Source organism: Gavialis gangeticus, unplaced genomic scaffold, assembly GCF_001723915.1.
Source record: "Gavialis gangeticus isolate Ggan-Ray unplaced genomic scaffold, GavGan_comp1, whole genome shotgun sequence".
Classification (NCBI taxonomy): Eukaryota; Metazoa; Chordata; order Crocodylia; family Gavialidae; genus Gavialis; species Gavialis gangeticus.
Genome location: NW_017729032.1, coordinates 94404800 through 94417854, shown reverse-complemented (window position 1 = coordinate 94417854; position 13055 = coordinate 94404800). Strand labels below are relative to the sequence as shown.

Below are 13055 nucleotides of genomic sequence, written 5' to 3'. Positions count from 1 at the left end.
ACATTTTATTTTTAGTAAGCTTTTTTCTTTCTTTTTTTTCCCCTTCTTGTTGCGGATTTTGCTGACGTTGCCCAATTCCGCAGTAAATGCCCGATTTTGCAACTTCAGTGAAATCTGCAAAATCATCCCTATGTATAACCATAAAGCCCTAAAGACAGCCAAAATTAGACATTCTTGGTTTTTAAATCACTGGGCATTTCTACATGTGTGCATTTACTGCATAGTAACCAAAATTAATACACAGTACAGGCAAGCGTTTACACGTGCATGCCCATACTGCATTGTAAACGTGGCAACGTACTCTGACTTGAGCATAAATTTGATACCTGCTTCATGCAGGTTTCAAATGTATGCCCAATTAGTTACTCCGCAGTAATGCAAGTGTAGACGCCTTACTGCACAGTGGACTGACTTGGGACTAACTTTAGTATCAAATCAGCCCACACAACATTACAGTGCTTTAATACCTGCACGTGTAGATGCTGGACTATTCCTGCTTACTGCGCAGCAACCTACTATGCAGTAAATTTAAATTGGTGTAAATGTACATGTAGACATGCTCACTGAAAATGAAATTTGAAATACATGCAGTAACACAGATTTCTTATTTGCTCAGGGTACAGGTATAGATAGAAAAATAAGAGACCTTTGATGCATGGCTCAAGAAAAATAGACAGACAAACTTAACTTAGTATTTCTCGTCTTCCTAAGGTTTGTTTAATTTGAAACCCAGATGTTCCTTAAGTTTAGACACTCAAGCCATTAACGTTCTTTTAAACTTAAAAAGGTGTTTTGCGAAACAAAATAATTCAGCACTTAATGTAAGGTGCCTGCAGTAAAGAAACTGGACTAGAAAAAATGTATTAGTATAGTTTTCTTCCTGACTTGAAGGCTCCTATTTTCAAGTACAAGAGAAAAAGCAGCACAGCTTTCAGAACGCTTGCTGTTTACAGGCTCTGCAGAAATGCACAGAGGAAATGAAGCACAAGGGTAAACTCCACCAATGCATTAAAAAAGTTCTAGAGAAAACTACGGGATTCTGGGATTAAAAAGGTACTAAAAAACTTCTTTCAAACTGATAATTCTAGTCTAACACACACCCTGACAACAAATAGCAAAAATGAAATAGAGAAGAGACAGGTGCAACTTGAAATCAAGAATATTAAAAGAAGGACCAAAGCAAAATGAAGCAGAACACTCTGAAGAAACAAAGTCTGCGCGGAGTTTCTTCATTAACTGCCATGAAACCAGCCAGAGAATTCCCAAATCAACCCGTAAAATACAAGGTACAACATTTTGACTAACTCGCACTGCTGGCATCTACACATACACCTTGGGGAAAAAGAAAACCTTTAGGAAAAGATAGGCAGAATTCTAAGTTCCAAGTAATAAATACTCCTGCATATGCTACCTTTAGAAAACGTAGTTTCTTCAATCAGATTTTTATTACCTTCGTAGGGATGCATTTAAGATATTTTATGTGACTACATGTTATCTTACAAAAAGTCTTTTTACAGAGTAAGCTGCCCAAGCCAAGTACCTTAGATCATCTATCTGGTAGTTTCATGAGAACATGCAGTACTCAACTTCCTTCAAAGGCAATCAAATTAGCTAATTCCTAAACATCCAGAGGTAGGAAATAAGCCTTCACTTTAAGAGGCACTTATCAATATAAGAAGAAGGATGCATTGGACAGGTGAGTCTTTATAAGAATATTAATGCTGATTTACAATACTTTTCCTCTCACTATAGAGTTAGACAACAGGATGGTAAGAAATGCCCTGTCATCATTCTTACAACTAACAATAGCCAAGTGCAAAGAGTACTAGAGAACCCAGAAAAAACAACAAAGTTTCACCTCTATGTATTTAAATTGAGACTCTGAGAGAAGCTATTTGCTAAATTGTCAAGCCATGACATTTATAATATAGTATAGCCTCCTAAATCCAGATATCAAAAATCTGGATTTTTCAAAAACCTGCCACTTGCCCTTTGCCACTCTGGGATCAGCCACCACTCTCCCCGCCCTCCTGGACGCGGAGAGGGAAGCTTGAACACGGCACCTGCCACCACCATTCACCACTACACGTCGTCACTCTGCATGTGGCCGCTGCTCTGGGGCCAGCCACCGTTATCACTCTTTCCCACTCCAAGACCGGCTGCCATGCCTGTTTCAAAAATCCAACATTTTCAAATTTCTGTCAGGTGCTTGGTCCCGAGGGCACCAGATTTATGAGGTTATACTGTATGGGATTAAATAATTCCCAATGGCATTTCCTTTATAAAAAAATAGTTTTATTTCAGTAAAAAGTCCAGCCATCTCTTCAAAAATCTTTAGGAAAATACAAGAATTTGTCAGGCATCATGATAGTTACCAGCAGGACTGAACATGCAGATTCACTCCTAAACTTATTAAAAGGTAAGCTTTGGAGGATTCTTTGTACAATGCTTGTCACTGATATTCTTGTGAAGTACTACAAGAAAAGCAAAATATATTTCCAGTTCAAGTAACTAACGATCACATAAAGGTCCAAGTTCTGCTTCTTTGGATCCTGATTGAGGGAAGCAAAAATCAAATAAAAGCAGGCAATAGAGATTTCTATTCTAAACAGCAAGAGAAAAGCAATACGCTGCCTGATGTTTTAAACAAAGAAACACACATGCCCTGTTAAAACTTACCTACCACTCTGCAAAGGTACTGGGCAGTAATTACTATTTAGGTTTTCACTACTGTTCATTTTACTTGCATAACATTAATATACAATTAAATATAAATTTCAGTCTTATTTACCTCTTCAATTGCTTTTTGTCTTTTGTCTTCCATCTCTTTATCTAGTCTAAATAAAGAAAATTAAAAAGCAGTAAGTTACAAATACTGTTATTATATTTGAGGTTCTGGAAATTAGAAGTTCATTCAGTGTACGCCATTTTATAATCTTAAACTAAAACTAAGTATCAAATTTTACCAAATAAATCCATGCAAGGAATAATTCTTATTATGTGCAGTTCCTCTGTAACTATCTACTTTAAAAAAAAACCAAAAAGCTAAGTTCCACAATAGACAATTTTAATAGCAACACCTGAAAAAAAATACTGTCTTCATAATAGATCTGCTTCTTCCATCTAAATCCTGGAATAAAATAGAGCTTTACTTATAAAAACATTCTACTTTTAAACTTACTACATGTTAAATACATCCTTATTTTAAACATGACAAAAAGATTCACTATGAGGAATAATACCAGGTAGAGGGGGAGAAAACCCCAATGGAAAGAACATAAAGAAACATGCATGTAAATGTAGTTATTTCTGACAGTTTCTACCTGTCCTCAGTGCCCCTCTTCAAATGGTATGTATGTTATCCATCTTATCCTAGCCAATATACAAGAATCCCAAAATTTCCAGTATGAATTGTATAGTGCATTCCTTTTATATAATCTTATACAAAATAGTAATTCCAAAGAAATCATGTTAAATTATATTATAGTTTTCCACCAGTTAAATTTTCTGACCATTATTCAAATAATTTATTTAACTGCACGTTTCAGTTTCCTCTCCCTGTCAACAATATATATATTAGAAAACTCTCCTTTTAAGAAATTAATAACAGTATAATCCACAACCAGAAGAAATTCATACTGACAATTAGTTGTATAACCTCTTGTACAGAAAAGGATTTCAAGTATTTGTATATGGTTATTATACGTGAATAGTTTCAGACCATGTTTTTATATTTAGAAACCATTTGGGACAAATACCTAAACAACTGATGGAGCTATAAGTTAGTTCAAAACACTATGTAGAAGCCCTTTGCTGCATTACTGAACCTGGTTATTTATAAGTATGTTCATCCTCTCTTATCTCCCTTTCTCCAATCATTTTTCTGACTAGTTTTGCAATACCTTCAGAAAATTGCCACATGTAACTGAAAATGCAGATAGAACCAGTGGCAGGACACTGTAGTGAAAGCATCAGCAGTGACATAACTAGGGACCTACTCAAATCACAATTTCATGGATATTGTAGATATTGCGAAATCCACAGAAAGAAATAAATAAATATAAAATAAAAACTTACTAAAAATAAAATGGTAGCTCCCCAGTGCGAGCCAGCACCAAACATTTGAGTCCTGTTTCTTGTTTTGGGGTTTTGTTGTTCTCCCGCCCTGGCGGGGGGTCGGGCTAGAAGATCTACTAGGTCCCTTCCGACCCGAAATCTATGAAACTATGAAACTATGAGCAGTCCTCCTGGCCACGCACACTGGAACTAAGGGGGCTGGTAGCACTATGGCAAGCAGGAAAGAGCCAATCCCACCCCTCACTGCTGACTGACTGAGAGGGCGACCTGGCACGCAGCCACGCCCCTCTCCACCAATCAGTAGCAAGAGGCAGAGCCATATGCCCCAGCAGCAGTGGGGAACTCCACCAGGGTCCCTCAAACAGAAGTGCAGGAAGCCTCACCACAATAAACCCCTGAAAATGGGAGCCAGCCCCGCAACCTGCCCGTGAAATTAGCTGGCTGCCACCTTGCTTTGGGTAGATCCCTAGCCATAACTCTTATGATACCACTATGGTTGCTGCTGGACCGTCTCTTGCGTAAAAATGCAAGACAGCGGCTGGGGCCGGACTGTGTTGTGGTAACAAGACTGCTACAAGAAATATCAAACTCCACTAATGGCTTGCAACCCATTAGGCATTGAAACAGGGGAGTATTTGCAGGACCCAATACTAGACCCATGCCATAAAATAATAAAAGCAGTTAAAATTGTTGGCAGAGTCCTGATGTGCTCATCACATATGTGTACCTAAGAAAGCCCTACACCTGTCGATGTATAGGAGAGTTGGTCAGCCCTGTAAAGGCAGGAAAAACAAACTAGAGGAAATTCCCCACGTACCAGTGACTGAAAGGTGTGCTTCTGCCCAAAATCTGCCCCAGGTAATCCAGCCTCTTTACAGGATTGTTCCATGGAGCTTGGCATGACAAATAATGGAGAGGCAAGATTTTATATCCATAACAGAGACTTAAAAAAACAAAATAAAAATCTAAATAACTGCAGGAAAAAAGCAATGTTATATGCACTATCATTTAATAGAAAATGTTCACTCTTCATAGAGATACATTAAAAATGTACGTGTGTAAGCACAACTTTCAGGTATTCAAATATTGCTTCAGTTCACTAGGTAAAACAAAAAGCAACATACCTGGCATGACTTAAATACATTGCTTGACGCCGAACATCTTCAGAGTCAATTTCCACAGGATTTATTAGAGCAAGCTGATCAATAGACCACCTAAATTTTCCTGGGGTCTAAGAAAAGAACAAAGAGCATAGTGCTTACTATTCCAAGCAAAAGGAAACAAAACCCACATATCTTTAAAAGGAACGGCACTTCCATTACCTCCCTAAGATGACAGCAATTGTTTCAATCAGTGTAAGCTAGATATTTAAACAACAAAAAAGGAGAAAGTGACTACTTAAATGTTAATAATTTTATTTTTAATAACCAATACCAATACTATAGGAAGTGAAACAACAAAGTATGTCTACTATTTTGCATTAACTGATGCTTTCCATTATCAAAGTTCTTAACAAATATGTCTCAGAGAACTACTATGAGAATACCACCATGCCCCTTTCACAGATGAGAAATGGACATGAAGGAGGTAAATGATGTATCTAAGGATCAGATCCAGTTCAGAAATTAGGTCCCTAAATTCAAAACTGAGATCCAGAAATACCTGTTCAGCTGCCATCTAGCCCTGTAGGAACCTGAAGTCATTGGTGCCTAGAAAATTTTAAAGTCAAAAAGTATGTCACCTAGAGCTACATTTCCACACATGGCTTGAGCTGATTCCTGTCTGAACTTGGGGCCAAAATCATACCAAAGACCAGCTAAAATTCAAAACCTAGAAATTCCCCTAAGTCCCCTGATACACATGATCCGTGTCTTCAGAGGACACCTAACATGCACCCACATACAAGTTCTCATTCATACAAAAATGCAGTTATGGCTGCTTTCTTTTTAAAAAGGAAAAGAAGGTGCTAGTGGTATCCATCTTATGTGATAGCTCGGTAGCTACAGACCTCACCAGAGACCCAGATTCAAACCTACATCAGCTACCTCCAGACTCCATGTGTTCTGAGGTAGAGACACTTCCCATCCTCCGCACTGAAACTAGGCCACTGTATAGAAGAGCGTTCAAGACTTAAAACAGGGCCAGATAAAGCATGGAATAGGCGGCATTATGACTACTGAGTTTAAAATTACACCCAGCCTACTTGAATCAAAAGGTTGGAACAAGGGTTACTGCAGATAGCATTTCTCTACAGAAAACCTAGTTAACCAATACTGTTAATCTTTAAGTCAACAATACAATTAGAATAGTGTCATGTACAACTAGCTGGGTTCTCTTAAAATCACTAAAACTACAGTAACATCATCAGGACTTTCAAAACAGTTACACAGCACTACAAACAAACAAACCATAGTAACACTGTAAGCTTCCACAGAAGGAACTGTGTTTAAATTCTTGTAAAAATATTTCAAGTTGTATTACACATAATATGTAGTTTACAAAGTGTGAAAAATTTGTATGTGCAAGTATTGATATTTCTTCCACATTCATGTACTAAGGATTAAATCTTACTGATGAGGCTTTTGTCGATTTAAAGACAGAAGGACTGGAAACAACGTGTTCCTGCAGACTATGGTAATCACTTGGACTTTCAAAAGGGTTCAGAACAGCAACCCGTCCTGGAGTTTCCGGCGTTATCTGCATTTTAGCTTCTTTTCTATCACCCATAATACAGTACAATACCTAGAAGGAAAATAAGTTATAATTTTAGATTGTTCAGTACCCCATGGTTTTGCAGTAAGAAACCATCATTTAGAGAAACACTAGCAATTCAAAATCTAGTCAGACGGAAGAGAGTATAAGAAGTTTAAATTTGGTCAGTTTTCTGATCAGTTTCAGATAAATCAGAGAATGAGAATTAGGCCCCTGCTACAGGAAACATGTTATGCAATTAACTGGTTAATTGTGCAGTAAGTGTAGACCAGCTAGCTACATGTGCAAGGTAGTTATCATGCAATTAACTGGTTAATTGCTCAATAAATTTAGACCAGCTACAAGTACACTGTAATTGTCACAGGATAATGACTCTATACCTGGTTTCTATACCTGGCTTTAATTTGAACATGAACCAGATGCCATTTTCATTGACCCAGTACAGACCCCAAAAAAGGTTTACTAGATAAGGTAGCTAAGTATGCCCCAAGATACTTTGAAGAGCATCTCAACAGACATGTGGGGATTGCATCATTGGATCAATGCCAGAAAAGCAGCCATGAGTTCAGCCACTAACTTATCTCCAACTGGAAGGGCAACATGCACACAGCTATCACATGACTTTTCTGTTCCAGGACAATTACCAGCACAACTGGTCCCAGGACACATGAGATGCCTGTTCATATCCTAAGCGTGATCCTATTCCACCCAGTTTGAATAGCTGGACAATCATCCAAACCCATACATTTTGCTTTGTAACTGCACTGATCTCAACCTTAAGACTCCATCACAAAAAAGTAGCAATGAGGAGGTGGAGAAGAATCCAACAAGGTTTAAATTTTCCTGGGGCTTTCACAGTAGAAGAGAACCACGCCTAGGCACTGTTTTAACAGACGGAGCAGCATCTAGCCTTGAGTGTCTGAAGAAAACTCTTTACTGAAAGGCTGTATGTGGAAAACCTAACAGTATACAGGTACCACTCAAAACCATGCTTCTCCCAGAGAAGGCAGTGCCTTTTCTTGGATAAAACCTGCATCCTCCACCCCACCCCCCAGCCCCCAAAATGAGTTCAGGGAAAATGGGATGTGCATTATATGCAATAAATACTGATCCCCAAGTCAAGTCAGTCTAGAGGCTGCTACAACCATTGGGGTACCTCAGACCCTGTAACAACCCTCCTCCGCTGCACATTGTGTTCAACTAGCTTTGTGCACTCTTGTCAGTTGAAGCCCCGCCCAGCCCTTGATACTGATTCCCCCAGGTCTGGAAATTTGGTGGGGCAATGCAGTACCTGCATTAACTAGAGTCCTGAGCCAGATGACACAGCCCTAGCATAGACTGGAGCCAGTGCACAGGATTAGAGAGCAACTTTAGCCGCCAACTGCCACAGGCAGGGGTTGAATCCAATGAATGCCCTTCAACCCATCACACCAGATTGGGCAGATGAGAAATATCCAGACTGGGCACATGGCCCCAGCCCCAGCACTGCCTTAGTTACTTGCTTATCCCGGAAAGTAAGAACTTCCTCCCCCTTCAAGCTGGCAGAGAAAGTCAAGTGACACATGACACATGGGGCCTGGGGCCACACTATTGCCACTGAAACTTTATTTTTAGGAAATTAAGTGAAATGTACAACCAAACCCAGAGGGGCGGTGGGGGGGCGGGGGAAGAGAAGGGACGAGGGACCCCGAGGCTCTGCCCTTCCTCCAGCTTTGCATCCTTAGAGCCCCTCGATGCTCCACTCCCAGCCTGCTCTGCGCATGCGTGGTCGTAGGGTCAGAACCCCTCAAAACCCCGACTCCCTCCTAATCCCGGCCCATTGTGTGCATGCGCGAAGACACTATTCCCCGAGGAAGCAATCAGTTTAGGGGGCACGAGGGCTCTAGCCCGCACTAGCCCCAAAAGGCTTGTACGGGGGGGGGGGGGAGGGGCCCAAGGTCGAGTAGTACCTGCCTCCGCCCGCGGATCCCTATGAAGCCACCTCAACCCACCCACGTCCGCGACGCCTCTGCCTGACCCAAAGCACCTCTTTAACTGGCCCGCCCCCCACGCTCCGCCGCTACCCAATCATCGAGCGCTCCCTCACCCGCCTAACCAATCGCATGGCGACCGCTCTCGAACGGACCAATCGGCGCAGGGCTTACTTAACAAATTCGAACGAGTAACCCCACCCCTCCTCACGAAGGAGTGGGTGGGGCGTATTTGAAACATTACAGCGGGCCAGGCAGAGGCGGAAGTAGCTCCTAAGGTGTAATTGCGCATGCGCCGGGGAGAGGTGAGATGGGGGTTGTTTTGTTTGGGGTTTTTTAAGTTTTGTTTTACATAAAAATAAACTATGTTTTATCTTTTCCTCCTAACAGGGAAATATACTTATATTTTAAAATAATAATTACAATTGTTTTATGTATTTCCCTGTTAAGAGGGACTTCCGCTTCCTAGTTTCTGCTTCCGGGTGGCGGGTTAGGCGTGCGCTGTCTGTCACCATGGCAAGTAATGTGGCTAACTTGAACGCTGTGCGGGAGACCATGGACGGTGAGTTGGGCGTGGGCGCTCGTTGCGGGGCTAGTTGAATCCACTGGTGTTTGTCGCTGCCGCTGGGCCGGGCCGGGCGCCGGAAGGGTCTGGAGCTGGGCTGGCCTCGGCAGGGGTTTGCGGCAGCAGGAGGGGCAGCCCTGTTCCTTCCCTCGAGGAAACGAGCGCCACCCTGGTTTCCCCCCACCTCCCCCCCCGGCGTTTTCCCGCTCCGCACGCCGGGCCTGCAGACTTGCCTTCCGCGCTTGATTTGCACGAAGGTTGTTAGATGCCCAGGGGTAGTTAAGTATTCAGCGACAGATTTCCAAAACCCTGATGGGGCAGGAATGAAGAGCAGAGATTGGTAACGAGTTCTGCAAGGGGTGGGGGATACACAGTGCCTGCTGACCCCTGCGTGAGCCCGAGGAGTGAGCCCGCGGGACTGCCCAGAGGCTGGCGTGGATGAGAGATGGGCCTGTTGAACACCCACGGTGGTGTCCTAGGTCTTGGGCCCTGGAACAAGGGTTAGCCACTGCTATCGCAGGGGAGGTATTAGGTAGGTGCCAGCTAACTATAAAGCGGGACTGGAAGTGAAGGTCAGAAGTTCATAGCTAGGGATCCTGGTTTTCTCTGATTTTAAAAAAATATAAAACCTAATTTTCAGATTAAAGCAGTAACTCAAAATCCACGTGTTTCTGTGGTTAAAATGAAACGCCACTAATCTATAGATATGTATCTGTACCTTGACCAAATCCACTAGATATTAGTGGTGCTTCATTTTAATCATGGAAAAATGTGGATTTTGGGTTCCTTTTTTCTTAAACTGAAAATTGAAATTTTTTTAATGAGAGAAAACCAGGATTTCAGTTCACAACAAATGCCCCAAAGGGGGGGACTGTGAGCACAGGACACTGGACAGTGCCCACTGGTCCTTGAGCAAGGTGAATGAGAGGCAGGAAGATGACCTTGCAGTCACTGGGGGTCCTCGGGACCAGAACCTCCTTCCTGGTCAAGCAGGTGGATGCTGGGTAAGATGGAAGTATGTAACTGACAGTTCTTATGAAGTGCTGCGACTCCATCACCAGGAGGCAGGAATGAGCCGAGTATATCTGGACCCTTTTTTTCAGGGTCCAAATGGTGAGGGACTTGTGGCTAGGGGCATTTGCCTTTTCTGCTTTCCTTTCTGTAAACCCAAGTGCAGTGGTGCAAAGTCTACCATGTGCTTGCCTCACTTGGGGTGGTCTGGGGGAAGGGAGGAGGAAAAAGTGCTTAGATTCGCACTTCTGACTTCCTAGGGCCTGGGGAGGCATAATGAAGGGCTACAGTGGAGTAGGGAGTGAAGATGCAGCTGGTTGTCGGATAGCTTTGGTTGAATGAGCAGTGCAAGAGAGCTCAGTGATGAAAATGCCAACACAAGGGGAGACAGGTGAGGGGTAATAGAGTTTGGGAAGGAAGAGGTTGATGCAATGAGGAGTTAATGGAGGACTGACCAGATTAGTGTCATGGAACATTATGTATCCACATCTAATATCACAGTGAACTGGTTCAAAAGTTACCTGGAAAATCAGGCACCACTTTTTTGACCTGTTCAAGGCAGTCTTGCACTGTTATAACAGGCCTGTACATCTGTTCCGGATTCAAAATGCAGTTACACTAATCTGGGAATTCCTTGAGTCCAAACCCTGAGTTTTCCTGTTGGTTGTTCTGTTAAACAATGTAAATAAGCTCTTTCCACTACGTAATCAAGGTAGTGATTTTCTGTAGCTTGACCAAATCAAGTATGCAGGGTGAGCTCAAGATGCTGTCTCTTCACAACTGTCTTGTTTTTTCAGAATCGTGTTCTGTTTTGTTTTTTTGCAGCACAACTTTATTGTGCCTATTTCAGTTATTTACAAGTCGTTTTTTTTTTTCTTTTATCTTTGGGAGCAGGCACGAATGGGGCAGAATGAGGTTCACCCTTCAGTACCCAGTTTTTGTCTAGAGAATTAGTCTAATCTCTCTCTAGACATAGTGAAGTACTGGGAAAATTAAATACAATAATAATGGAACCTGAAGGTACTTTCAAAAATTCAGAGTAAAAATAGATTTTAGTGTTGCTCTGATGTTGTTTTTTCCTGTAACTCTTACTGCTGACAGGAAAAAATGGCTAAAGAATTTTTTAGATTCATCAACTGTGTCCATTAGTAATTTTCACATATGAAAACTGGATAGGCCTATTGAAATGACCTTTGTAAACAATAGTTTAGGGAAGAACTCACAATGGTGGTATAAAATATGAGAGAGACTGCTAAATAGTCTTTCCTTCAAACTTCAAAATAGTCTTTCCTTCAAACTTGTTAATTAGTTTAAGAGCTAAATTTCTTGTTTGAGGGGAATAAGAAGAAACACTTCACATTTACTTGAATGAATGGGTGGCAACAGGGTTTCAAACACTAGTTGGGAACATAGGTCTAGAAGGCTTGATCATGTTCAGTGCCCTAGTATCAAAATTGATTATGTCATATAGTCATTTTCATAAACTGCCCAGGCTCCATTTTAAACCTAGTAAGAACTTCATACCCATTACTGCTGTTGGAAGGCTGTTCCTGAGCTACTTAGTTTTAATGGTTGGAGATATTCCTCTAAATTTCCATCCTAACAGGTTGTTTTACTTCCACTTTTTATTCATTGGTTCTTGATTCAATGGTTATCTGATTCAACTTCTATTTTAATGTTTTACTGTTCTCAAGAAACCAAAGATGCTTAATAAGTAAGAATGAATAGTAAATTGAAGTACCGCTTTCCTGAGCTGGGTTTCAGCGCCGCTGTGTCGATGTGGTTCTGGAAGTCAGAGGATGAACATTACCACCATTCAGCCCTTGCCTGCTCCCCACACATGCATCTTTGTCTGTCTGCTAGGGAATTCTGGGTTGCCATTGGCAACTGAGGTTCAAGGCAGGGAGAAAATGGAGGGCAGTGCAGGGAAGGTGAGCAATGGTAGAATTTACCTTCTGGGTTCCAGAGCTGGGACAAGCCATTGCCCTGCTGCCAGAGGCGGATTGTCTAGGCAGCCAGAAGCCTTGAATTGGACACCCCTGTATTAGGATGTTGCATAAAAGATGGATACTGCCTCCTTTGGCTCTGTTTTTTAATTTAAGTGGCTGTGCTGTCTGAATTCAGTGCTATCACATGTGTAGAATCCAGGCTTCTCAGAGGACTTAAGCACAGGAATACCCAAGTTTGTGAATCTTGACATGCTTAAATTGGAGATGAGCACCAGGCAATCCAGTTCTGCCACATTTGTGACAGTTCTGAGCATTCCTACAGAGATAACTCTAGGTCTTGGAGAACTTTACTGGCAAAACTTATGACACTTGTAGAATTTCATTCGTGTAGGTGGCTCTTGTGTGCTCCTGACAAATTGTTTTGGATAACGTTGTGAAAGTGCCTAAGTCTGTTTGTCTTTTTGGTTTTTTTAAGTGACCTAGGCAGTAAGGACTTTAGTTCTGTTGACTTTCAAAGAAGCTTATGCTACAATAGGCCCAGATGTTTAAGGTATTTAGGTACCTAGAGGAATTTTCAAAAGTGCCTATCATTCTAACTCCCAGTAATTTCAGTCATGAACACTAGAGTGGTTTTAAAATAAGGTTCCTGAATTACTTATCAGCTTTTCATAATTTATCCTTTGCTTTGCTTCAGTTCTCTAAGTGAAAGATGAGGTGAATAGTACCGGATTTGCTCAAATCCAAGACAAGGGTTTTTTTTTGGGGGGGGGG

At 41.6% G+C, this 13055-nt stretch overlaps 2 protein-coding genes across 2 annotated transcripts in view; one reads left to right on the top strand and one right to left on the bottom strand.

Annotated features, from left to right (window-relative positions):
• BORA (bora, aurora kinase A activator) overlaps positions 1-8765 on the bottom strand; it is a 36114-nt gene extending 27349 nt beyond the window's left edge. The window contains exons 1-4 of the mRNA XM_019525364.1: positions 8739-8765; positions 6649-6819; positions 5202-5308; positions 2792-2837 (exon numbers count right to left, since the gene is read on the bottom strand). Of these exons, the coding sequence (XP_019380909.1) occupies positions 2792-2837; positions 5202-5308; positions 6649-6804 (309 nt within the window). The 5' untranslated portion in view covers positions 6805-6819; positions 8739-8765. The remainder of the gene's footprint in view (positions 1-2791; positions 2838-5201; positions 5309-6648; positions 6820-8738) is intronic.
• Positions 8766-9233: 468 nt separating this feature from the next.
• MZT1 (mitotic spindle organizing protein 1) overlaps positions 9234-13055 on the top strand; it is a 10055-nt gene continuing 6233 nt past the window's right edge. Inside the window, exon 1 of the mRNA XM_019525361.1 lies at positions 9234-9321. Within this exon, the coding sequence (XP_019380906.1) occupies positions 9273-9321 (49 nt within the window). The 5' untranslated portion in view covers positions 9234-9272. The remainder of the gene's footprint in view (positions 9322-13055) is intronic.